The sequence below is a fragment of the Oncorhynchus tshawytscha genome, linkage group LG02, assembly GCF_018296145.1.
Source record: "Oncorhynchus tshawytscha isolate Ot180627B linkage group LG02, Otsh_v2.0, whole genome shotgun sequence".
Lineage (NCBI taxonomy): Eukaryota > Metazoa > Chordata > Actinopteri > Salmoniformes > Salmonidae > Oncorhynchus > Oncorhynchus tshawytscha.
Window position 1 is genome coordinate 58,621,474 of NC_056430.1, and position 27,531 is coordinate 58,649,004.

At 41.4% G+C, this 27,531-nt stretch overlaps 3 protein-coding genes across 3 annotated transcripts; 1 reads left to right on the forward strand and 2 right to left on the reverse strand.

Moving 5' to 3' along the window:
* Positions 1-358: 358 nt before the first annotated feature.
* On the reverse strand, positions 359-15,281 carry dzank1 (double zinc ribbon and ankyrin repeat domains 1). Its single transcript, XM_024443674.2, has 21 exons — positions 14,977-15,281; positions 14,753-14,869; positions 14,416-14,569; positions 14,026-14,155; positions 13,593-13,641; positions 12,992-13,098; positions 12,499-12,581; positions 12,246-12,363; positions 11,750-11,863; positions 11,405-11,497; positions 10,303-10,425; positions 9,889-10,053; positions 9,188-9,431; positions 8,437-8,540; positions 5,722-5,805; positions 5,385-5,502; positions 3,238-3,332; positions 2,725-2,808; positions 2,333-2,460; positions 1,897-1,971; positions 359-1,555 (listed from the first exon to the last, which is right to left on the reverse strand). The coding sequence occupies exons 1-21, from the start codon at positions 15,014-15,016 to the stop codon at positions 1,384-1,386; spliced, it is 2,397 nt and encodes a 798-aa protein (XP_024299442.1). The 5' UTR covers positions 15,017-15,281; the 3' UTR covers positions 359-1,383.
* A 131-nt stretch (positions 15,282-15,412) lies between these two features.
* polr3f (polymerase (RNA) III (DNA directed) polypeptide F) lies at positions 15,413-21,040 on the forward strand. The gene is made up of 9 exons (XM_024443669.1): positions 15,413-15,588; positions 16,033-16,150; positions 16,305-16,372; positions 16,481-16,548; positions 16,899-17,011; positions 17,190-17,333; positions 17,710-17,817; positions 18,228-18,419; positions 20,833-21,040. The coding sequence occupies exons 1-9, from the start codon at positions 15,533-15,535 to the stop codon at positions 20,908-20,910; spliced, it is 945 nt and encodes a 314-aa protein (XP_024299437.1). The 5' UTR covers positions 15,413-15,532; the 3' UTR covers positions 20,911-21,040.
* Positions 21,041-22,178: 1,138 nt separating this feature from the next.
* rbbp9 (retinoblastoma binding protein 9) lies at positions 22,179-26,233 on the reverse strand. The gene is made up of 5 exons (XM_024443670.2): positions 25,911-26,233; positions 24,167-24,209; positions 23,966-24,071; positions 23,778-23,863; positions 22,179-22,777 (listed from the first exon to the last, which is right to left on the reverse strand). The coding sequence occupies exons 1-5, from the start codon at positions 26,004-26,006 to the stop codon at positions 22,554-22,556; spliced, it is 555 nt and encodes a 184-aa protein (XP_024299438.1). The 5' UTR covers positions 26,007-26,233; the 3' UTR covers positions 22,179-22,553.
* Positions 26,234-27,531: the final 1,298 nt, after the last annotated feature.

Below are 27,531 nucleotides of genomic sequence, written 5' to 3' on the forward strand. Positions count from 1 at the left end.
CTGTCAGCTTTAATTTGAGGGTATTGTCATCCATATCGGGTGAACTGTTAAGAAATTACAGTACTTTTACTCCGTAATACTAACATAATTGACAGTGAAAAGGATGCCTGTACAGAATAAAAAAGTACACAGCAAAAAATGTGGCAAAGCAATACATTTTCTGTCCTGAATACAAAGTATTATGTTTGGGGCAAATACAACACATGAGTACCACTCTCCATATTTTTAAGAATAGTGGTGGCTGCATCATGTTATGGGTATGCTCGTTATCATTACGGACTGGGGATTTTCAAGATAAATAAAAAATGGAATGAAGTTAAGCACAGGTAAAATCAGTTCAATCTGCTTTCTGCCAGACACTGGGAGATGAATTTACCTTTCAGCAGGACAATAACCTAAAACACAAGGCCAAATCTACACTGGAGTTGCTTACCAAGAAGTCAGTGAATGTTCCTGAATGGTAGTTACAGTTTTGACTTCAATATGCTTAAATCTTTGGCAAGCCTTAAATGGTTGTCTAGCAACAACCAATTTAACAGAGCTTGAAGACTTGTATAAAGAATAATGGGAAAATATTGTACAATGCAGGTGTTCAAAGCTCTTAGAGACTTACCCAGAAAGACACTCGGGTATGATGTAAATGAGAGACTTCTGTGTTTATTTTTCAATCAATTTGCAACCATTTCTAAAAACATGTTTTCACTTTGTAATTATGAGGTTTGTTTACAGATGGGTAAGAGGAAATTATGTCATATATTTAAAATTCCGAGTGTAACAAAATTTGGAATGAGTCAACCGGTATGAATACTTTCTGATTAAGTGAATTTGTCCAAATACTTTTGACTATCCTAAAATTAAAGCTGACCGTCTGCACTTAAACATCAGTTATTGTTTTATTTCAAAGCGCTGGAGTACAGAGCCAAAACAACAAAAAATGGGTCACTGTCAATACTTTTGGACCTCAGTGTACATGCCTCTTAGAACTGGTGTTAGTTACTATAGCTAGTAGTATGTGTACCATTTATTATTATCAAGTACTATATTGCGCATATGTATTCAAATCGAATGTTTTGTTAGTATTAACAAATTAGCCATTTACCTGAAATGGGTGTTTTTCCTCAAACGGTTGTAGATGTTTGTAGCACTACAGTACATAAGGTTGGGGTAAATTCCTTATCAATCCCATTTCTGGAAATTATAATTGATTAACAGATTCAAGATAATTGATGAATGGTCAATTCAGAAAATAAGGCCACCATGGAGAAAAGGTTGCATCCCAAATGGGACCTGTTGCCTATTTAGTGCACTACTGTTGAGCAGGGCCCATAGCAGTGCACTATAGGGAATAGGGTGCCATTTGGGGGCCGCACACAATTCTCTCTGTCATCGGAATGCATCTAGGTTTGGGTGAGTCCTGGGTTTGACCAGTCTGTCTAGCATGCCCTGACCCATCTTAGCAGCTAGTAGAGACACCAAAGGGCTGCAATCTGAAGTGACTGCCAAGTCATAGGCCGTCAGACCTCTGTCGTTCTTCTTCCGAATGCTGGCGTTGCATCTGGAAGGATTGGGATGGGATAAATGAATTGACCCTGGTTATGTACAGCAGGGTTTCCCAAACTCGGTCCAGGGGCCCAACCTGGGGGCACATTTAGTTTTTTGCCCTAGCACTACACAGCTGATTCAAATAACCAACTCATCATCAAGCTTAGATTATTTGAATCAGCTGTGTAGTGTTAGGGCAAAAAAACTAAATGTGGCCCCAGGGAAACCCTGATGTACAGTATTTTGGAAATAGTAAATTCCTGATATGGGCTATGCAATGGATTGGGGCTGTCCTACGTGCGTGCACTAAACCGGAGCATGCAGATATAAAGTATATAGCTGGTAGTCTCTTACCCTAATAGTGTCTCTGCACACCGTAAACCCTTACTCCCAAGAGCAGCAGCCTCATGCAGAGCGGTGTTATTCACCCTATGAAAGAAGAAAGAGAGAAACTTAACCTTTTTTAAAGTGGAAAGACACAGGAATGACAATCCCCAGGTCCAACATTTCAGAGTATTTTCAGCATTGAAATTCATACCCGTGTCGATTAATGGTTGGATGCAGCTCATGCACATGTAAAGGCTGCTACACACTACGCAGACGGAGCTTAGTTTGCATAGAGTTTTTGTGCCGCTGAATTTTTTTAGAATGGACATTATACGGCACTCCGTTCGCGTAGTGTGTAGCAGGCTTAAAGTAATAGCACTTCGGGAGACAACTTCCGACAAGATTCTCCGGGGGAATCTGAATAAAAATCTGAATGACTTTAATCCGTTAGCACTGTACTTACGGCCCAGACTGCCGGTTGACGTCAGCTCCCCTTTGTACCAGCACAGGCAGGACCTCGTGGTGCTCGTGCAGCACAGCAACAACCAGGGCAGGGTGCCCGGCGCACCCCTGGCATGAGGGATCTGCACCCTGGCACAACATCGCAATACAAGCAGGGAAAATTAGATTTTTTTTTTTACCATGCTGACCCGAAAGCTGCAGTGCTGGCTCTGATATTCCTTTCACATGGATGTAACAAGATTCCAGCAACTCTGGAATCTGTGCAACCAGGTCAGCGTAGTACAGTTCGGTTCGGCTATATCAGTCGGTGTAGTTATTTCATGGTCCTTCGAGACAGAATCTTAACTAGCATCTCAATATGAACATTCCTTTTACCAGCTTTGATTAAGTTACCTCATCAAGCAGTTGCTGGACCACAGAGATCTCCCCCCTCCCGTCTGGGCCAACTTCCCTCAGAAGCAGACTGTCTTTGGATGGCTTGGAAATAGAAATAAATTGTCATAAAAAATTAAGGTCATTGGACAATAACACCATTCACTTACAGTTAGATATGCAGTGACCTAGCACCATCGTGAATGTGTGCATTGAAACAGATCATGCCCCTGAAATAATGCAGTTGGATTCAACTGAACTGCACTGCGGAAAGTTTGCACTTTTCCAAGGGCACAAACGACTGAAAACAGAAGTATAAAGCTATGGCTCGGTCCAGAAACAACCCCAATCCCTTAAACCCTCGGTACCTGTGGAGATCTGAAAGGATTTGACAGGCAAAAGCAATATGCCTAAAGTCCTACCAAGCCTATTGGAGAGCCGGGTGGACCATATGTGATCCTCTCAGATCTCCACCAGGGCTTGGGGTTGTTCCAAGTCCGAGCCAAAGCCTCAGCTAAGAAAAGTCCAACTCACAGGCGGTTTCTGTGCAACATCAGAGGTCCAGCTCTGACTGAGGTTTTTCACTGTTCTCCTGGAAGCTGCAGACTTTGAGGTAGCGTTCTCACTCTCTAACAGCAACATCACAGCCAGACAACATGAATACACAGTGGGGCAAAAAAGTATTTAGTCAGCCACCAATTGTGCAAGTTCTCTCACTTAAAAAGATGAGAGAGGCCTGTAATTTTCATCATAGGTACACTTCAACTATGACAGACAAAATGAGAAAAAAAATCCAGAAAATCACATTGTAGGATTTTTAATGAATTTATTTGCAAATTATGGTGGAAAATAAGTATTTGGTCACCTACAAACAAGCAAGATTTCTGGCTCTCACAGACCTGTAACTTCTTCTTTAAGAGGCTCCTCTGTCCTCCACTCGTTACCTGTATTAATGGCACCTGTTTGAACTTGTTATCGGTATAAAAGACACCTGTCCACAACCTCAAACAGTCACACTCCAAACTCCACTATGGCCAAGACCAAAAGCTGTCAAAGGACACCAGAAACAAAATTGTAGACCTGCACCAGGCTGGGAAGACTGAATCTGCAATAGGTAAGCAGCTTGGTTTGAAGAAATCAACTGTGGGAGTAATTATTAGGAAATGGAAGACATACAAGACCACTGATAATCTCCCCCGATCTGGGGCTCCACGCAAGATCTCACCCCGTGGGGTCAAAATGATCACAAGAACGGTGAGCAAAAATCCCAGAACCACACGGGGGGACCTAGTGAATGACCTGCAGAGAGCTGGGACCAAAGTAACAAAGCCTACCATCAGTAACACACTACACCGCCAGGGACTCAAATCCTGCAGTGCCAGACGTGCCCCCTGCTTAAGCCAGTACATGTCCAGGCCCGTCTGAAGTTTGCTGGAGAGCATTTGGATGATCCAGAAGAAGATTGGGAGAATGTCATATGGTCAGATGAAACCAAAATATAACTTTTTGGTAAAAACTCAACTCGTCGTGTTTGGAGGGCAAAGAATGCTGAGTTGCATCCAAAGAACACCATACCTACTGTGAAGCATGGGGGTGGAAACATCATGCTTTGGGGCTGTTTTTCTGCAAAGGGACCAGGACGACTGATCCGTGTAAAGGAAAGAATGAATGGGGCCATGTATCATGAGATTTTGAGTGAAAACCAAGGGCATTGAAGATGAAACGTGGCTGGGTCTTTCAGCATGACAATGATCCCAAACACACCGCCCGGGCAACGAAGGAGTGGCTTTGTAAGAAGCATTTCAAGGTCCTGGAGTGGCCGAGCCAGTCTCCAGATCTCAACCCCATAGAAAATCTTTGAAGGGAGTTGAAAGTCTGTGTTGCCCAGCAACAGCCCCAAAACATCACTGCTCTAGAGGAGATCTGCATGGAGGAATGGGCCAAAATACCAGCAACAGTGTGTGAAAACCTTGTGAAGACTTACAGAAAACGTTTGACCTCTGTCATTGCCAACAAAGAGTATATAACAAAGTATTGAGATAAACTTTTGTTATTGACCAAATACTTATTTTCCACCATAATTTGCAAATAAATTCATTACAAATCCTACAATGTGATTTTCTGGATTTTTTTTTCTCATTTTGTCTGTCATAGTTGAAGTGTGCCTATGATGAAAATTACAGGCCTCTCTCATCTTTTTAAGTGGGAGAACTTGCACAATTGGTGGCTGACTAAATACTTTTTTGCTTCCACTGTACATAAAACTGTACCTAAAATAAATTCACATGAATATAAAGAATGATCTAAAACAAATAATAAACCAATACTTCTGAGACGTCAATGAATAATTAAGGTTAGTATTCTGGCTTAAGAGTCAAGCATGTAGTGTCGGATTCTGGTGTATTGGTCTACACATGCCCCATGGCGACGGGGGTCAGGCATGTACATTTAGTAAATCTCTCGTTAAAAAAAAATCCTCTAAAGTAGAATAAATAAAATATTGCGTAATTGCGTCAAGATGCTCAATTAGGGTCTGGCAGGAGAGGTTGAGAGAAAGATACTAGCGAAGTCTCCACCCCCCTAAACAGAAATGTAGTCTGTCCCCGAGTGATAAGTATAAGATAGACAGTAGCTTGTATTAATGTCTCAATCAAGTAGAAGTAAAAAGTAGGTAGGTTTACCTTTCTCACCCAGGCTGGTCTGTCTGGCTGATAGGCCGCTCATGCCTTCCGTCACACTGCTGAGGTTCTGGTTCTCTGATAGGATAAGGGGCTTCTCAGTCCCGTCTACCTGACAGGACTAAGAAAATATTTGTTGTGGGCCTTATGTTTGGCCTGAAATATGCTCCAGACAAGACAAAGAAGAATTTACTAAAGGAAGATTTTACACAGGACAAGGAATCCCACAATATTTAGCAAATGAAAAGTGATTGACGGGTGACATATTACAATGTATAACAGAAATGTCCATTTAAATGTGTCCATTTCAAAGTGTCATAGCATAGCAAAAATGAAAGACCTTAGTTTTTTCAAGTCCGGCGGAGACAAAGTTGATCCTCAAACTGACTTCATAGTTGTCCTCCTGAATCACAGCTGAAACCATCTTGAACCGAGAAAAAAAAAAAACAAGAAGCACATGAACATACATCAAAGATCATTTTTCCCCCATTGTCCTGGGGATAAGGAATATTTTTATGAATACCTTCTTAGGGACATTTGCATGAATTGGAACCAATGCTACAGATAGTGTTTGGTTCCAGATAATGATAACACCTTACAGATATAATGTGTTTTAAGACTTATCATAAACTTCTATGACACCCCCCACACAATTTTGTCATATCCAATTGGTAGTTAGTCTTTTTATTTTTTTATTTTATTAAAAAAACATATATTTCTTAATTGAATATTCGAAACATACAATATACTTGCAGTGAAGCTGCTCAATAACTACATCATACCAGTCATCCAACAGATTCCCATTCAGAGCGATACACAGAAGCATCCAGGGTCAAAACCCTGCTCAAGGGCATGTTGACCAATCTACCACCATGCCAAAAAACGTGAACCCGAACCCTCCAAGATCCCCCCACAGTTCCCCAATAGCTGTCCCTCAACCATTCGAGACCCCTCCCACAGTCCCTCCCCAGGAAGAAAAATCAATAAAAAAGTACAATTAATTCCATTCCCCACCCCCCAATGCACCAATTACAGTCCAATTACAGTCTTGTCCCATCGCTGCAACTCCCGTACGGACTCGGGAGAGGCAAAGGTCGAGAGCCGTGCGTCCTCCGAAACACAACCCCGTCAAGTCGTGCTGCTTGACACAATGCACGCTTAAGCCTGAAGCCAGCCGCACCAATGTGTCGGCGGAAACGCTGTACACTGCAACACAGCCCTGTATCGAACCAGGATCTGCAGTAATGCAGCAAGTACTTCGAAGCAGTGCCTTAGATGGCTGCGCCACTCTGGAGGCCAACGCCCTTTTTAATGTCTTAGTGACACTAATGATCTTACGATGACCCTGTCTAACTTACAGTTATAGAAATACAGTTGATGTCGGAAGTTTACATACACTTAGGTTGGAGTCATTAAAACTTGTTTTGGAACCACTCAACAAATTTCTTGTTAACAAACTATAGTTTTGGCAAGTCGGTTAGGACATCTACTTTGTGCATGACACAAGTAATTTTTCCAACAACTGTTTACAGACTATTTCACTTATAATGTCACAATTCCAGTGGGTCAGAAGTTTACATACACTAAGTTGACTGTGCCTTTATACAGCTTGGAAAATTCCAGGAAATTATGTCATGGCTTTAGAAGCTTCTGATAGGCTAATTGACATCATTTGAGTCAATTGGAGGTGTACCTGTGGATGTATTTCAAGGCCTACCTTCAAACTCAATGCCTCTTTGCTTGACATCATTGGAAAATCAAAAGAAATCAGCCAAGACCTTAGAAAAAAATTGTAGACCTTCACAAGTCTGGTTCAGCCTTGGGAGCAATTTCCAAACGCCTGAAGCTACCACGTTTATCTGTAGAAACAATAAGTCGCAAATATAAACACAATGGGACCACACAGCCGCCATACCACTCAGGAAGGAGACGTGTTCTGTCTCCTAGAGATGAACGTACTTTGGTGCGAAAAGTGCAAATCAATCCCAGAACAACAGCAAAGGACCATGTGAAGATTCTGGAGGAAACAGGTACAAAAGTATCTATATCCACAGTAAAACGTGTCCTATGTCGATAACCTGAAAGGCCGCTCAGCAAGGAAGAAGCCACTGCTCCAAAACCGCCACAAAAAAAGCCAGACTGCGGTTTGCAACTGCACATGGCGACATTTGGAGAAATGTCCTCTGGTCTGATGAAACAAAAATAGAACTGTTTGGCCATAATGGCCATTGTTATGTTTGGAGGAAAAAGGGGGAGGCTTGCAAGCCAAAGAACACCATCCCAACCGTGAAGCACGGGGGTGGCAGCGTCATGTTGTGGGGGTGCTTTGCTGCTGGAGGGACTGGTGCACTTCACAAAATAGGAAGGAAAATTATGTGGATATATTGAAGCAACATCTCAAGACATCAGTTAAAGCTTGGTCGCAAATGGGTCTTCCAAATGGACAAGGACCCCAAGCATACTTTCAAAGCTTTCAAAGCAAAATGGCTTAAGGACAACAAAGTCAATGTATTGGAATGGCCATCACAATGCCCTGACTTCAATCCTATAGAAAATGTGTGGGCAGAACTGAAAAAGTGTGTGCGAGCAAGGAGGCCTACAAACCTGACTAAGGTACACCAGCTCTGTCAGGAGGAGTGGCCCAAATTCACCCAACTTATTGTGGGAAGATTGTGGAAGGCTACCCGAAACAATTTAGGCAATGCTACCAAATACTAATTGAGTGTATGTAAACTTCTGACCCACTGGGAATGTGATGAAAGAAATAAAAGCTGAAATAAATCCTTCTCTCTACTATTATTCTGACGTTTCACATTCTTAAAATAAAGTGGTGATCCTAACTGGCCTAAGGACAGGGAATTTTTACTAGGATTAAATGTCAGGAATTGTGAAAAACTGAGTTTAAATGTATTTGGCTAAGGTGTTATGTAAACTTCCGACTTCAACTGTACATAAAGGTTCATACAAGCTAATAAAACATTCTGTATCTGTTTGTTTTCAGTAAAGTATTACCAAGATTATAGCCCGGATTAGTTATGAGAGAGGCTGGTCATACCCGGCCCATGCGAGGCTCCCCTATGAGAGCTCGAAACTCAGTGTTGTTCTGAGTGTAGCTGCGCAGGTGAGCACACACATGGTCCAGCTGCTTCCTCCAGTACCCTAGAGAAGAGTGAGAGAGCGATAAAAGGGAGAAGAAAAGTGTCAGAGACAGTTTCTAAAAAAAGAGTCCCTAGCATTTAATTTACTACTTCGTGGTGCAAGCAATAAAATAGTCGGAGGTTCCTGCCTTTCCAGGGAGTTTTTCCTAGCCACCGTGCTTCTGCATCTGCTTTGCTTGCTCGTTGGGGTTTTAGGTTGGGTATCTGTATAGCACGTTGTGACAACTGCTGATGTGAAAATGGCTTTATAAAATAAATGTGATTGATTGAGAAAATGGTCAGCTCTGTAGCGTTGGTTAGTGCTTGTACTGTTTAACCTCCGTCTATGCAGGTGTCTTATTAACTCTGCCGGGAGGCCTGGGCTTTTGGGGCACAAAAAAAATGCCCTCGCCCTGTGCTTTTGCCCTGTAACCACATGGTCGCCAGTTCAGGCTTCACTGTGGATTTTCTCCCTCTATCGCTCCATTAGGGTTAGTAGTGCTCTGGGATAACGTTCCCCCTAGGAACAGATCTAGGATCAACTTCCTCTCTCCCAATCCTAACCTTAACCAATAGTGGGGAAAATGCTAAATTGACCCAAGATCAGCATCTAGGGGCAACTTCACCCTACACTAGTTAGCAGTTATTTAGGCCCTGGCAAGTGGTCACCTCTGCCTGGGCTTATAGCTGTTAGCAGTGGTCTGCGGTCCCTCATCTGCTCCTGTCTCCTCAGCTCCAGCGCCACCTGCTGGCCCTTCCTGTGGACTTCAGTGCCCGACGGGTAGAACAAGCCCACCGTCTGAGTCTGCTGGTCCGCCCGTGCTGGAGCCGGGGCCAACGCCACACCGGGGGAAACGGAGGAGGGCACAGCCTGCCAGGTGGCAGTGGCACCGTCAGAGGTGTGAGTGGACATCTGTTGAGAGAGGGAGAAAGAAAGAGAGAAAGAGAGAAAGAAAGAAAGAAAGAAAGAAAGAAAGAAAGAAAGAAAGAAAGAAAGAAAGAAAGAAAGAAAGAAAGAAAGAAAGAGAGAAGGAGGAAGAGTGATAGACAGAGAGAGGAGGGGGGTGAGAAATAAGGAGATATTGAGAAAGATAGAAATGGAGAGAAATTTTTATTTATTTAATTGTGGGAAGCGTGGCTCTAACAAAACACTCAGAGAATGTACCACTGTACCACATTTGGTCAGGATGGGGCTCAATATCATTTCAATTCAGGAAGTAAACTGAAATTCCAATTTTCCTCAATGATTCTCTGTGAGCAGAATATGGAATTGGAATTTAAGTTTACTTCCTGAATAGACTGAATTGAAATGAAATTGACCCCCCAACCCTGTTTAGATATGAGTAAATATGGCAAGGTGAGGGACGTACTCGCTCCAACTCCAGTTTCCCCCCCATGGAATAGGCAAGGCTGGCACGTGACTCCCCCCTAGGTGGCCCCTCCAGAAACACCCCACAGGAGCCACAGAATTTGGCATAGGGGTGGCTGCTCGCTCCGCACCGGGAGCAGATCAAACAGCTGACTGAATGGCCAGGCTGGCAGGGATGGGCACCAGTTTATAACAGAGAATGAAAAGGTCAGATGATAAAAGGTACACTTTGTGCGTGCTTGCTTCAGCTTTCTAAAAGTATGTTTATGGTAGTGAAAGAAGTTTAAATTGCTAGAGGCTAATGTTAACCTGGTGGAACCAGCCTCATTGCTGCTTTCAACATTCTGTTTTAGTGAAATGGATGGAAGGTTGAATGGATGGAGGAACAGATGGTTGGGGCAAGTAGTATGCTTACCTTGGAACCGCACCAGTCACAGAAGCGCGCATCCGAGTGGTTGACCCGGCTGCACTTAGAACAGGACATCATCTTGCCTGCTCCAGATGGAAGTGGCGGGGCACTCTGACCACCCAAAACAGCCTAGACAGAAAAATGTCAAAAAGCCTATGGTAGCACCTTGACTTCTCAAGAAATGAAATCTAATGTGTACAATCACAACATGTAGGGCAACATCTGATAATGCACAAGAGTCACAACGTCTCTCACAAGGTGGGTGCTGGAGAGCTAGTGGATGTGCAGGCTTTCGTTCCAGCCCATCACTAACACCACTGATACCACTAGTCCAAACTGAAACCACGACTAGATCATTATTTGAAACAGGTGTTTTAGTGATGGGATGGAACAAAAGCCTGCAGACCCAGTGGCTACGTACTAGTAATAGTAGCAGCGGAATGGGAGAAACCTGGTTGTATAAACTCCTCATGGTAGTTCACGCTCTCAATATGTTGAGAGAGATACTTCTCAGAAGGTAAGCTTGATATTCAACTATAAAATATTCGGAGTGTAGATACATTAAACTGGCTGTCTGGAGCATATTATACAATAACTAAAGTATATGTGTACAGTATATATGTTTTATTGTCACATACACTGGATAGGTGCAGTGATGTGTGATGTTTTATAGGGTCAGCCATAGTACAACAGTGACCCTGGAGCAAATTAGGGTTAAGTGCCTTGCTCAAGGGCACATCGACAGATTTTTCACCTTGTTGGCTCAGATATTTAAACCAGGCAGCAACTTTTCGGTTACTGGTCCAACGCTCTAACCACTAGCCTATGACGAAAATCTTATGTCTCACAAACTAATGTGACCGCCCTCTTGAAACGCCCTCATGAAACGCTAGCTGTGCCCTTGAAAGGCTAGTAATTATATGCTGCGGGTGGAGGTTTTTCAACTTGAGAAGTGAGTTTACCCAATTCAACTTGGTTACATTTTTTTGTAGTTTGCTTGCTTTCTGACTAATTTCATACTACAACAAAAACCTAGGCATTTATACAAGTCTAAAGTAAGCCTAATAAGGATAATTAGGCTACTATAATACAATTAATGAGCTCTTACAGTGGGTGGCTGCAGTAATTTAGTTTCACAGGTGACACAAGTTGAGATATGCGGAGGGTTTCCGGTTCCACATGACGGACAGATCACCTTGTTCTACAGCACAGGAAAAGAAAGCGAGTGAACAAAAGGAAGCGAGTGGACACACACACACACACACACACACACACACACACACACACACACACAGAGTGCAAGTGAAAAAACCAACCATTTACACTGCTTTGTATTGAAAAGGTAAATGTTAACACACCTGCAAATAAAGTATTCTATATTCAAACGTGTACATGTGCAAAGTCACAAGGTGTTTGAAAGCGGAGTGTTTGTGGCAGTAAACTTGATATTTACCTGGAGTCTTAAGCTGGCCTGAGGCTGGAGCTGGGGGCTCATGGGGGCCTCACATACCACACATGTGGGGGTGTTGACAGGCACCATTGTTTTACAGTGGACACACAAGCCCATCTAAATACAAAGGAGAACCCAAACCTGGGCTGGTAAACATTGAATTGAAATGCCAGAATGAACATACAGACATTTTATCCTTGGGTGACTTAAGGGAGGAAAACTACTTAAAACACTGAATAACACTAAACTGCATTTAAATTTTGAGGCTATATACTGCAATATTCAAAAGTATATCCAAATCCTTTTTGTGATTTTCCCTGAAATCATATTATTTTGTGGTGGCATTTTTCTGCATCTTAAAACTAACACAGTAAAATTAACCTAATGTTAAATGCCACACTGTGAAATGTGCACACAATCAAAGAGTAGGCCATCAACAAAATGTTAACAATAGTAGCAGTATCAATAGTAGAAGTTGGTTTTAGGACTGGGGTGATACCTGTCCACCCTCTGTGGGTGGCAGCCTCTGGCCTGGCACAGGCAGCACAGCGGTGCCGCACTGCAGACAAAAGCGGGCAAAGGGGTCTGAGGGGCGATGGCTCAAGCACTTCGCACACCTGGGGAAAGGTAGAAGTCGCGAGAGATCATTCGCTTCTCCATTAGAAACAATCTCTCTGCATCTTTGTCTCTTGCTTTTTCTCTTTCTTTCTCTCTCTCTCTCTCTCTCTCTCTCTCGCTTTCTGTTCACTCACCTCAGAAAGTCTGTCTCCCTTTGGATCCTTGACATTTGAGTGCTGGTTAGGTTTTTGAAAGGACTGTCTTCCAAGCTTGCATTCTGAAAGACCATTTAACACCAAATAATGAATGTTCTGTGGCGTTCTAAGTAAGGAGCTGTATTTGCTCTTATGATTTGATAATCTATGCATGGTATGACAATGACCATAGGCTAACTTGGAACACCAGGGTTGTGGGTTTGATTCCCGCATGGGTCACAATGTATTTGTTAACTCTTAGCAGATTCTGATAATTGACCAAAGTACAACCAGTCACCATCATCACCGTAATAATGATATAATATAATTGATCATATAAATATAATTATAAACCGGGTGGTTCGAGCCCTAAGGGCTCTGCGTTGGGTCGTGCCTAAGAACAGCCCTTAGCCGTGATATATTGGCCATATAACACACCCCCTCGGGCCTTACTGCTTAAATAATATTCACAATATATTTTTGGTGAATGTACCAGTGTTTGAGAACGATGTGAAGACATGGGCTCCAGAGCAGGGGACACAGGCCCTAGACGGCTGCTGAGGAACCGTGGACCTTTAGGGGGCCGGAAGGTCTTTGGCACTAAAGAGGACACACAACTATTACCAAAACTTACACGCTCTTACACTGCATAACATTCATAAACTATCGGGAATCCCCTTCACATTATAAAGGGTATTATTGATAGGTTATGAAAGTTATAAAGTTTATAAGAATTAAATGAATCTCCATATATATAGTACATGTCCGTTTGACAGTGTTCGCACCATAGAGATCCTATTCTAATTCTATGGTATGCACTGACACAGCAGCTTGCACTTATTGAGACAAGCATTTATAAATGCTGATATTGAGTTTATAACAGTGTTTCACATTGCACATGAATATGATATTTAGTACTTACATTACAGTATGACAGTTGTATGGTCAAGTGTACACAAATATTTTTGTGACACTAATATTTTTATAGGGGAGGGGGAAATAGCCCTTTAGGGAAATTGGTATTGAGCTATCTTTGGGATGTTGTTTGGGCAGTGTAAATTGCTCATCAGTAAAAGTTATTCAATTAGACATACCTTGAAGCTTCAGTGAGGCATCTCCAGAACCGTTCGCTGTCCCCATCTCCTGTGAGAAACAGTACAATGCAATAGACCCACAGTAACAGTATACTCAGCTTCCCCTCAGCTTGTTCAGAACAAATATTGATGCAGATGACAACACATTTGTTTGAATGCTCCTTCATTGTAATGCATACAGTTTTCATGAGAATGCCTTAGCGCTTGATGTAGCCTAACATGCAATAACAGTTGTGTCAGTTATGTCACGTCATTGCTAGACTTCCCCAGAAAATCTGTGAAGAAGCATGACGTTTTAGTAAAGTTTTAGAGATTCATAGCAAATTTATTGCAGACTGGCAATGTGACATATCTTGTCATAAGCTGTCGTTACATGTCAAACTTCATACAACATTGAAATGAAGTGTTGGCATGCAAATATGCCTGACTATACCTGTCTAGAGAGGTCTCGTTCATACTCCTTCAGAAAGTTATCATCCTTGTCCTCAATGGAAGGTGGCTCGTTTGAGGGCACATACTCCACCAGAAATAGCTTGGTGACAATGGCACTCTCTCGACCATCCCTAAGGCAGATAAACATAAGGTCAGTTTCAGTCATCAATTATCCATAATAGCAATTATTATAACATAACAGCACCAGACCTCAGTCAAATAAGCATTTAGGGTACCCTTGATTTTGCTTGGAGTTTGCACTTTTGGGACTATTATGTTGATTCAATTGTACAGGGAAAACTAAATATATATTTGACCCAAGACTGAATGGCAATGAAACAATAAATGTCTTTGAGTGATATATTTTTGTAGAATCCTTTCACAATCCAACCTGGTGATAGCCAGAGCTTTGACTGACACTTTGCCCTCAGGTAAGCGTATTGGTCCGCTATACTTCAAAGTGTTGTTCTCTCCAAACCCGGGTCTCTTCGCCACCTCTGGTTTAGTACCATCCAGAGTGTAGTAGATAGTGACATCTTGGGTATCTAGGCAGCAATATATGTTGTTTGTCAAAAAACCTTGGAATCTAGGGCAGATGTTGTCTATCAGTGCATTGTGGATCTCATTTTTAACAATGAAACAATGTTCAAACATAAAAGTGGTAGATTATATATATTAATGTTTACTCTAGCAACATCCACACATTATGGATACATGCTTGTTTTCACCTGATTTGAGCTCCACAGGAGTTGTGGTGTCTATCTCATGCTTGGCTTTACCAGGAGGGGGAATTCGAATCGGTATGATGAGAGGCACCACAATGCAACCGGCTGCCATATTCGGTCCTATAATAAAAAATGCATTCGGCTATAAAAAACCTTTTCATCAGTCCATTGTAAAAGTGACATGTCTTATTATAAAATGTTTAAGCGGGATAAAGGCGTTGTTCTACCTGATATAGATGCGATGATCAGTGACCGCTGATGTTTCATTGCCTATTCGACGCAGCAACGGAGAAACATACTCCTTAGCAACCACCATAGCCAATGGCAGGATTCACAATGTTTTCATGGTTTATTCTCAACTTTCATTATATTAATTATCATTTTGCAATTCCTGAAATACTTTGAACTTTGAATGCTCGCGCCATAGAAATGAAATTCACTGCGTTCTATGCATGTCTTGCAGGCTCTTTCATTATATTCAAGTCAACCATTATCTAAGCATCTTTGTTATTGTTACAAAATGCACCGACTGCTTTGCTATCACTCACTAAATACAAAAATACTGATGACAATAGACGGAGGAAAGAAATCTAATTATAAATTAATTTAACTACAGTGAAAAGTATTTTCTACAGGCAATTTCCGACCTTCTATATAGCCAACCAAATGCGACTTGGACCCAAAGTCGCATGTTCAAATGTTGATTAATTGCATTGCTAGCTAGCTAGCTACCTACCTAACTAACTAAACAAACATTCATACAATATTTTACAATTCTCCGCGATGGCGGATGTGAAAGTAAAGAAAGAATCTTCTGATCCTGTAGACATTGAAAACAGGTTTGTCGCTGTCAAGAAGGTCCTAGCATAGGCTAGCTCGCAACCTAGTTAGCTGTCTATTTTTCACTTGCTCAAATGGGCTACATTTGACCAACTATAGTAGCTAGCAAGACTTAGACCAAGGGACTTAACATTAGCTACTTTTAAATATGCCTTATACAACTTAAAGCTGAAAAATAAGGCGTTTCAATTAATTCAGCCATGTTTTCAATCCTAAACTAGACCCACAAGTTTGACAATGACGGTTTGATTCATGTAGCTAGCTAGCTAACTACTGTATAATAGATGAGCTAGCTACTGTAATGCTCGTAATCTACTAGCTATCTAGCTACGTAAATCATTATTTCTGAGTAATCAGTAAGACATTTATTGTTGAATTTATAGTAAATCTGATGTCCCGACTACCTAGGTTCCTAACTAACGTTAATGTTCTCTATTATAAAGGATAAAGGCACTCTGTCAACAGTTCCCTCATGGAATAACAGACCAGGTGATCCAGAATGACATGCCTCATTTGGAGGCTCAACAGAGAGCCATGGCCATCAACAGACTACTGTCATTGGTAAGTGGCACAGGTGTAGCCGTGGTGCCAGTCCGTTTCTGATCTCTTAACGACTCCTTATGGAATTGTCATGCCAATAGGCTCAATAGTTCTGGTTGATAGCGCAATGCTGAGGATAAGAATATTGTTAACAAGTTTGATTTTGTGCACACAGGGTCAGTTGGACCTTCTACGAAACAGCTCAGGACTTCTATACCGCATGAAGGATGCCCAGACAGCAAGGTAAATGTCAGCATCGTCATTTAACAATGTTTTTTTAAGGAAGCCTTTAGGAAGGACTTTTATTTTTGGATGATTGGTGACTAACTGTGTTTTTATTATGTCCCAAAGCAAAATGAAAGGCTCCGACAATCAAGAGAAGCTGGTTTATCAGGTCATTGAGGATGCAGGAAACAAAGGTAGGAATTTCAGAGGGGTCCTGTCCAGACAACCCATAGCCCCTGTCCCCTTAGGTAGCCTACTTGGGTAGATCAGACGGAATTGGATAGGTATAAGCTAGGCTAAGTGATATTTTCCCCATATTGTTTACATCTATCCAATCCTCTCAGATCTACCCAAGTGCTATGGGGTAAGAGATGGGTGTTGTCTTTGGATGGGGCCATCAAGTCCATTCAAACCTGGCCAACTCACCCAGTTCCCACTTGACACTTCACTGTATCCACAACCACATTATTCTCCATTAGTGTATTTCTTTGTGAAATGTTCTTTAAATTTGTATATTTATGAACTGTCCTCTTGTTTTACACAGGGATCTGGAGCAGGGACATTAGATATAAGAGCAACCTTCCTCTGACAGAGATCAACAAGATCCTCAAGAACCTAGAGAGCAAGAAGCTGATCAAGGCTGTGAAATCAGTGGCTGTGAGTCGAGCTTCAAACACTAAAATATTCTGAAATGCACATTTTAAAAAGCAGCGAAAAATAATTGAATCAAGAAAAGCACCACTTAATAATATGAATGCATCAGCAGACATGCTATCCAAACTCTATATAATTGTTTAGTCTCCCTTATAATGAGTTATTGTTGTTGTTTGTCCAGGCGTCAAAAAAGAAGGTTTACATGCTATACAACCTGCAGCCAGACCGCTCGGTGACTGGGGGAGCCTGGTACAGTGACCAGGACTTTGAGTCTGAGTTTGTGGAGGTTCTCAATCAGCAGTGTTTCAAATTCCTTCAGAGTAAGGTGAGGGGTCCACTGAATGGGAGTGGGACAAATGTCTTACAATGGCCAAGTCACAGAAATGAAAAGGGTGTGTTCTGTACTGTAAATGTTTGAAAATAAGCTACTAATTACACTGATTTTATATGAGCACATCAACGTTGGGAACAGTGTGTAGCAAGCTTCAATCTAATATATTATGCCATGAAGAAAAACTTTCCGGCTTCTGGGGCATTTGCATTTGTTTTGGAATGCACCCTACAATTCTTCCAATTCTAAATGCAGGGCTGGTTGACAAAGCCAGAAATGACTCTGGCTCCTAGTTATAGGCTCTCTGGTAACCAAGAGTTTACTAAGACATAATTTCTTCGGTCATGTTGGTTTGTTTGTCACCCTCTAGGCCGAGGTGGCGAGGGACAGCAAGCAGAACCCCATGGTGCAAAGAAACAGTTCCTTTGCCACCTCTCACGAAGTGTGGAAGTATATTTGTGAACTCGGTATCAGCAAGGTGAGACTGTTGCTGGCTACATTCTGTTTGGTTTTGACTGCAGATTTTTCACGTTTTGACAGGTAACGTGCAAAGTTGTCAAGACCAGGGTGGAATCCTCCACTGGTTGGTCAGGACCGGGCATATTTGTCCATACTTAGTACTATTATCACACTATTGGCCAAACAGAGCTGTACTGTCTGTACTGGATTGGTTATGAATCTGCCATAGTTGCAGGAAACGGTCTGGAAAGGTCCATGCAAAAAGAAAATATCAGAGCCAACAAAGTATGGTTGGTACACTGTACAAATAATGTGAAAAGGGTACAATGTGAGGGGGTCAAATGTAACAACTGTCTCACTTTTTTAGCATACAGTTGCTATGTATTTCCTATGGAGGTTGTAAGTCTGAATATTGCACTTTGTGTACAGGTGGACCTGTCTATGGAAGACATTGAGACTATTCTGAACACACTCATCTACGACGGCAAGGTGGAGATGACCATCATCGCGGCCAAGGAGGGCACTGTGGGCAGTGTGGACGGCCAGATGAAGCTGTACAGAGGGGTCAACCCCATCATCCAGCCCACGGGCCTGGTCAAAGCGCCCTGTGGCCTCTGTCCGGTGAGCCCCCCTTCACAGGCAACAGGAGCCAAGTGGCTCCGTTTCAATACCCATACCAGCATATCACTTGGTATTAAACATTGCATTGGGGATATATACTGAGTGTACAAAATATTAGGAACACCTCTTTCTGTGACCGACTGACCAGGTGAAAGCTATGATCCTTATTGATGTGGCTTGTTAAATCCACTTCAATCAGTATAAATGAAGGGGTGGAGACAGGTTAAAGAAGGATTTTTAAGCCTTTAAGAAAATTGAGACATGGATTGTGTGTGTGCCATTCAGAAGGTGAATGGCAAGACACAAATATTTAAGTGCCTTTGAACAGGGTATGGTAATAGGTGCCAGACGCACCGGTTTGTGTCAAAAGAACTACAACGCTGCTAGGTTTTACACGCTCAACAGTTTCCTGTGTGTATCAAGAAGGGTCCGCCACCCAAAGGACATCCAGCCAACTTGACACAACTGTGGGAAGCATTGTAATCAACATGGGCCTCTGTGGAATGCTCTTGATACCTTGTCGAGTCCATGCCCAGATGAATTGAGGCTGTTCTGAGGGCACAAGGGGGGTGCATCGATATTACGGTGTTCCTAATATTTTGTACACTGTATATACCAGTGGTCGCCAACCGGTCGATCTTCACGGCATTCCTAGTTGATAGCCAAATATTTCTGTAGAAAAGCCAACAAACAATAAAGGCTTGCGCTCCTTTTTAAAAAATTGTGTTGAGCTGTTGCCGGCTGGTGCACTTGATTCAAAAGTCCTGTGCACCGGGTAGCAAAGTGTTCCAATGAGACAAACTCCGCCTACCCGGCAGTCCGGCAAATTTGTGACTAAATCGAGTGCACCTACTGTGCTGCTCAAATCACTGGCTAGAGTTTCCATGACCCTGGCCACAAGTTTAATAGGCTACTAGCCTACGTAAGATTGGATCACTTTTAAAACCATGACCACAGAGAGACTGTCAATGAATTCAGCAAAGAGCTGCTGTTTTTATGAGGGAGTTCATGTTTCAGTTTTATATTCAGCACTGTCACTGTTTTTATTCAACACTATTACAAAACGTGCTTCTCGGTACTTCCGCTCGGGCTGCAGCTGCAATGAATGAGAAGCCAAGTATCGACAGCCCTGCATTTTATTATTATTAACAGCTCGTCGTGACGATTTTAAGATTAGGGAATATTTAACTTTCTCTGGTCATAGGAACAACAATGCATTTGTGCATGAGGCAGATGCGGTGCAACTTGAGTTTTGCCATCAGATGGAAGACTGTGTCCCCTCTCTCTGGTCAGTTTCACCGGAGGAAAGGAATGAGAGAGCAGGGACCGTGAGAGGCGGTTGGGAAAAATCGTTTTGAACGGTCATCCAACTCGGAATTCCAAGTCGGAAACTCGGGTGTCTTTCTTGAGCCCAGACTTTGACCTGAAGATCACTGACGTCGTGATTTGATGTCGTTGACCATCAGGTGCAGGTACCATCAGTCCAGTAAAAAAAAAAGGAAACTATTTCAATTCATGCTCCACGGTGCCTCACAAGTGCTAAACCAACTGATCTATTTTGTCATCAAAGCTCGAGTTTTGAAATATAATATAGTCTGATTAACAGTATTGGCAGGCCAATCATATAGCCAATATGCTGTGATAATGTATTAGGCCTACAGCCCAAACCTCATTCTTACAAAACTGTTTGTGTGAGGTTAATGTAAAAAAAGAAAAAAACATCTGAGGAGTAGATCTCAGCTTGCTTTTTGACTGCAAAAGTGATCTTGACTCAGGTTGGTGACCACTGGTGTAGACGACATCACTGGTGTTGCGTTTTCCTTCATTAGCGTTGTTTATAGTTTGCTACACCAAAAGCAGCAAACGGAGGCACAAATCAAAATCAAAGCGCCAGCCACTTTATCAGTTGAGAATGCTTCAGAGACACGTGTAGGAAACACACATGCCCTGTATAGTTTGGCCGTAAGTGGTATGCTAGTGTGGACATTGGCGTGCCCAGTCACTCGTCAAACACTAGAAAGGCATGTTTTGACCTTGGGCTGGGCAGACAGAAAGCAGACCTGCAAAGTTTTGATCCTAAATGTTTTACTATTTCTATTCAAAGTACTTCACCTGTAGCCAGATAGCCAGCAGGAAATGCTAGAAAAAGGTAAAGTAAGTATGGTGATGCAGGAGAGTACTTTTGTTTATTTAACTAGGCAAGTCAGTTAAGAACAAAATCGTATTTACAATGATGGCCTATCTGGGAACAGTGAGTGGATTAACTGCCTTGTTCAGGGGCAGAATGATAGATTTGTACCTTGTCAGCTCGGGGATTCGATCCCGCAACCTTTCGCTTACTGGCCCAACGCTCTACTAGGCTACCTGCTGCCCATAATCTCCACTAAATGTATTTCTCTCTTTCTTCTCTTAGGTGTTTGATGATTGTCATGAAGGAGGTGAAATATCCCCCTCTAACTGTGTGTATATGGCAGAGTGGCTGGACTTTTGATCAGTGACTTGGCATGTTTAGTTTTTTTTTTCCCTCTGAAAAAGTTTCATGTATACTTTTTTTTTTTCTAGCAACCTTTGATGCATCTATTTTTATTTATACAGGGCTTAATAAATATTTTAAGACTGACTGAGAACGTCTACTCTCCTTGGGAATGTAACAAGCTCAATTGTGTCCTGCCGCTACATTTTCATCTATTCTTAAAAAAAAAAAAATGTATTTAACCTTTTATTTATCTAGCACTCATGAAAGTGTTGAAGATGAACAAGTTTTGCAAAAGCATTCCTTTTGCTCTGGAAATAAACATAGAAATTGTTTAACTTCTTCAGCACACATGATATAACACAGCATTGTTATATTATAAAAAAGCCTAAAGCTTTTTGTCAGACACGTTTTTAACCCCCTTGTGCCAATGTGAATATTACCTGTAGCAATAGCAATCATACAGCTGCCTACATTGCAGTTATGTAGATATCAGATTGCTAAATCATGTTGATGATGAGCCTTAGCTTCAAAGGGGAAGTCAGTAATTTAGTAGACACTATATATAGCAACTATAGGGCATTTAATTCAAACTAAATCACAATTGCAGGTAAAACTTGTAATTATCTGCAAAATCTTGAGTAATTGTGTCAGATGCTCGATTAGATTCTGGGGAGAGATGTAAGAGAAAAGCCACTAGCAAAGTCTCCACCCCATTAAACGGAAACTCTCAGCCAAACTAAAGCTGTCAGTGTAATGTATTTGCAATCAAAATGTGTCTGCAAGAACAGATCACTCGAGGCAACTCTTAAATACACTGAGCGTTATGGCTTTGCTACAAAGCCCTTGCTTACAGTGCTTCAGACAATCCCACACTTGTAATCTTGGAAGATTGTTGGGAATATGAAGTATCTCAGAGGGGTTTTGGCTCGGTGATTGGAAAAAGGGTAGAGGGGTATGCGATCAGCGATCTAGTAAGGCTGACTGGTATGTTCATGCCTGAAGGCCTTAGGTAGATCTCAATCTGATTGAAGAAAATGAGTGGTATGATGTAGATCATTTGGGTACACTAGATCACTGTAATCAGTTTTATTCCTGTTTGGCAATGTTGGATTGATGGGTCCCAATAGCATGTGTTTTTATACCGGAGTTCAATGTTAGCCTGTGCAAGCGATTACCCTAATGTTTGTCTGTAAATTCTGTTTGGGGGCAAGCACCAAGACCACAGTTTGTCGCAGGCTTTTTGTGCCAAAACCATCAACATAGTTAAGGGATGGAAACACATATTCTGTCTTTTCTCACAGCATTTTATTTGCAAGAAGCCAGTTTGATGGAAACTCACGGCTGTCAGTAAAATGTGCATTTGTGGGTGAATCTTAATATATGCTGAACTCTTTCAACAAACTGCTGGAAACACAGGTGAATCAAAACTGGCGAGTCTTCCGAAGAGCACTCAAAGTAATGGAGCAAAAGATGAGCACATTGATGACATTGTGAACTACACTTGATAAATTGGAATCTCCATCATATTGTAATCATAAGGGTCCACATGAGGATTCCCCAGAGGGACACAGAGGGAAGGGAGCAACTGAACAGATATTCTTAATTGGGCTATACTCCTCATTGCGTGTCATATTCCAATGGCGGACAACTGCTGCTTTTTAAGCTGCTGCCCTCAGCTTTCGCATTGCGTCAATGAGCTCAGGGAATTGTGTGTTCTGGAAGTGTCCTCGGTCTGTGTACTTGTGCAGCACCGCGCCCAGGCCCTCGGCCACAGCTTGCTGCTCCTCCCAAGGCAGGAAGGGGTCATCCGTGGAGCCAAACTGAACGATGTGCCCAACGTTTCTTCTCATTTGCTCCCACTCCCATGGCCGGCTAAAATATCCTGAGTGAAGAGATGCACAGGGAGACATAACGGCGTGTTCCAAGCTGCCTACATTGCAGTCACATACTATCAGATCATTAAATTATATTGATGGGGTCTCTGCAATGTCAAGCACTACTTCCACATTTGCAGGGATCGGATACAGATCTGAATTGGTCTCATATCTCTACAAATGAGGAAATGGAGTTGTACATTTAAACCAATTACTTTACGATATGATAATCTGTACATCCCGACTGCAATATAGGCATACTGGGATGCAGCCACTGTTTCAGTGACTTGTGGGGGATGGATAAACGAGTGATCATTTACATTAAACTGGATTTAGGGACACTTGACTGCAGCTTTTCTGTGGAGCTCTTGTATCACAATTCAGAAATGAACACTAGGCTAGTCTAAACACCTGGGCCCAGTTTTTCAGAATCAGAATGATCTGGATTCTGTAACTCCCTATTTTGCTTTCCAGGATCAACCTGGGTGATTTGGAGCCAGAAAATGGTTGGATATGTGTTATTCTGATCCAGACATTAAAGGCTCAACCTCACATAATCTGTATTTTCAGTGCTTTGAATAGGTCTTCACCTTGCCATGTACTGGACAGGCAATGTTACTACAGATGACTAAACTACATGAATAAAGATATTCATATAAATTATGGAGCTTGCTTCTCTTATCACTTGTAAGTACATGCTTTTATTTGACACTCTCAATACAACAACTGCCCACATACCTATACTACAGTCGATTTAACATAATGGAAATATTTAATGAAACCTTTTTTATTTCTCTGAAATTCCACTATTGTAATGCCTTTCACCTTTCTAAATCTACCCTTCTAGTGAGATCAAAATGATCCAGATTTCCATCACTACACACCGAATGATCAGAATCAAAGTTTTGAAATACACAATGCAAATATTTAATCCAGCCCGAATCCAATTAGAAAAGTGGCTGTCATAGTTAATTGGAAGTGACACTGGTAAGTAATCTGTAAACTCACCACTCTCTCTCTCATTCTCATCTCCCAGGTCAGAAGTATAGGCACCCACCAGAATGAGGCCAAACACGTTGTGTGTTTCTGCATACCTGCATGGTACCACAAAATTAGGTAGAGTAACTTTCCAACAAACAAAAAACAAAGAGTTTGCATGAGGAATATCCTCAAATTCTTTGTCATCACTATCCTACCTCATGGCTGCAGCTGCCCCAGAGCTGTGGCCAATGATGACAGTCTCCTCATCACATTGGAGTTCCTCCTGTATGAATGGCAACCATATGCTCTCTCTGGCTGTCACTAGAAAAAGACAGAATACAGTACGAGCACCTCACAGTAATGACATTGGAGGCCCAAAATGAAGGGGTTTAAATACTGAACTTCATTCTACATACCTGGGTCAGGCATGTTGCTCAACAGGCAGGTCACATCTGGAATCTACAGGACAGCAAGTTAACTATTAATACCAAATTAAGTATCAGTAAGTAAAGGTTGAAAATGGGTGATTCCATGCTAGGATAGCCCAAAAAATGTTTGGCATTTCAGATTGTTATTGCAATTCTCACATAGAAACTTCTTTGGTTGGAAGGATGTTATGATTTTTTACATTTGCATCACACACCATTTTTGAGAAAAGCATGACCTATACCTCTCATGAGACCCTACGATCCGTGAACTGCACATGATACAGACATCTTGGTTTCATTATACTCCTTATAGTGTGCTTTAAAATATGGAGTATGTCGAAATTCTGAAACGCAATTGTTCACAATATATTCAACATTGGAAACATTAATATGAATATCTCAAAAGTACCCTTTTTGATATAGCTTATTTTTAGTTTGAAACAATATACTCTTCAAACACGTCACATTTCCAGAGTGGGTGCTTTGCTACTTTTAAAGATATGACCCATTTTATACATAGGTCATTAACCAATGTCAATTTCTATCATATTTAAGCAAATCACCAGGAAGTTCCCTTTGAATGAATTTCCCCTTCAATGTGTCATAACTTCATAAGTAGCAGAGCACCCACTGGAAATGTGATGTACTTGTAAAGTATATTGTTTTTAAACAATGTCTAAAAATGTACAAAATCAAAAAGGGTACTTTTGAGACATTAACATTTTTAATGTTGAATAAATTAATTTGAAACATTTTATTTCAAAATCTAGACATACTCCATCATACTCTTCCATCATATGGTGTAACTCTGTGTTGTTATATGTGTCAAATTGCTATGCTTTATCTTGGCCAGGTCGCAGTTGCAAATGAGAACTTGTTCTCAACTAGCCTACCTGGTTAAATAAAGGTGAAATAAATAAATAAATATATATATATATATCATTCTCAGAAATGATTTGGGATACAAATGTAAAAAGCATATCAAACATTCTTCCTCCAAATGAAGTTTCTATGGAATATTTTCCAGAATAATCATAGACCATATCTCTTCCATGCATATCACTTGTCAATTAGAACCATGCAAGGAGGATATCCTCCATCCAAAATGCAGGGCCCTGTATAGAGCTAGCTTATAATGTGATATCTGAGGAATCTAGGCTAGTTTATAATGTGATATGTGAGAAATAAAGGCATTTGTGGAAATCTGTCACTGAATATAATAATTCATTATTTGGTGTGTATTAATATGCATGTGTGAATTTGATTATTATAAATGTTTTAATCCCAACTCCCATAGACAAAGCCACCTTGCCATTTCATAATTGCTGTTGTAGCTACTGCTGGCTAGCATGAGGATGAAAAAGGCAGTTTTTCAGGAAAATATACGTAGATCTTCTCCATGTACCATATCTCGCACTGGCACACTGCTGTCTTAATGTAACCATGATTGCGTTCCGACGCCCATGAGCCCAGTGTAAAGGTAGGGTCAGGTATCTTCTGGCAAAAGTAAAACAAGTGGTTCCTACAGTTTAAAGTTCATGAGGCATTGAAAAGTTAAATTCTTCTTGATGTATACATATCATTACTCTAAAAGTCCAAAATGTATGTAACAAGCAGAGTAACCAATACATGAAACAGTTGTCAAAATCATAGGAGCCACAGAACGCACATCCCGTATTGGGAGCATGAGGACGCAAGCTCTTAGACTTCCGCATACTTTAACAGTGCGCACCTTATTTATCTGTTTTTTGGCCCATCCATACCAATTGGACCGCTCTACATCTCCAGCTCCATTTCCTGGGACAATTATCGCTTTCGTCAGTGGCATTTTCTCTTATCCACGTTGTCTTCTGTCGATGTTGAATACACTTCCCTAAACAATGCTGACTGTGAGTAGTCATGTGACTTTCATCAGTGCTTGTTCGAGTGAGTCAATTTTGCGCAGCGAATGGTTGTGTTCCAGATAGGCCATAGAACTATTAGAGGACTCAAACCAGTTTTAGCATGTACATGGCCATTGAGGGCTTCCACCATTGAAGGAGTTCGACTAAGTGCACCAGGCTATGGCCCGTGAACTGAACAGACAAAAGCAGTGAGGGAGGAGCACCCTTCTCAAATTGTCAACAAGGCAGCATGGTGCATCGTTCAGAAACATACAACATATCTTTTCCATAAAATATATGTTATCATTTTAAAACTAGTTTTCATTGGGAAGGCAGATAAAACAATTACTGTTGCATTACTCCACACGCTTAACCTTCGTCACTTTTGTTTTGGGCCGACTTCTCCGTCGGCCAAAATGGGGAACCTGGCTCACGCCTGGGAGACAGCCCGGTTCCGAAACCAATGCAATCAACGGTCTGGGGCATTAATCGAACCCCTTCATTTTGAAGTAGTCAACTGGTTGGGAGCGATCGGCCATTGATCCGAGCATCGTCTTAATCTTCAAATGGTGTGCTATGGTTTGTAAATGGATGTAAACTATATCAACGCCATCTTGTGGACACAATAAATGAATGCCACACAAGACTTGGTTCAGGACTCCAGCACTGCAGGTGACCTTAAATCACTAATATTAGCTTTACACTTTTTTCAAACACAAAATAAGAAGAAAATGGGCCAATGCAGCCGTTTTTATTTCAATATCCAATCATTTCTAGGCAACAATTAAGTACCGTACTGTGAGTGTTTTCAAATAAAACGGTCCAAAAGAAACAACTTCTTAGCAAAGAGCAATTTCTCAAGCAAATATTTTTTTCTAGGACTCTCTGGGAGTGGTCTGAGTGGGGAGGGGGAAACTGAAAACCAGCTGTTATTGGCAGAGGTTTGGAACTCTTTCATATTGGTCTATTAACTAATTTACCACCAGGCATGCCAAAACCACATCCCACCAAAACGGACATACATTTTAGGTTGTCTTTTCAAACAGCTCTCACACTAAACGGGCATTATCCTTATTTTTACAATGTCACAGTATTATTCCAACCTCATAGTGTTGAAATGTATATAAAACATTGGAAAATCCAATTTTTGTCTGCACTGGGCCTTTAAAATGGAGACTCAATGGCGCTGCCCATGCTGTCACAGACGCAATAATGGCACAGATACAAAGATAAGACCTCTTTCCATCAAATGACAAAATAATTATATAATTCCATCACAAATTACCAGATATTTCAAGCATACATTATGGTAGACATACAGTAGATCCAGAATACATTGGTATAGGTTCAAATAAACTAAAAAAAAGTGCTGTAAGTCAGCTATTCCTATGGAAGTTTAGTTGCTAATTGTTTGTGTCACATTTGGACTTGATTTTTGGGCTGTATTTGTTTTATTTAACTAGGCAAGTC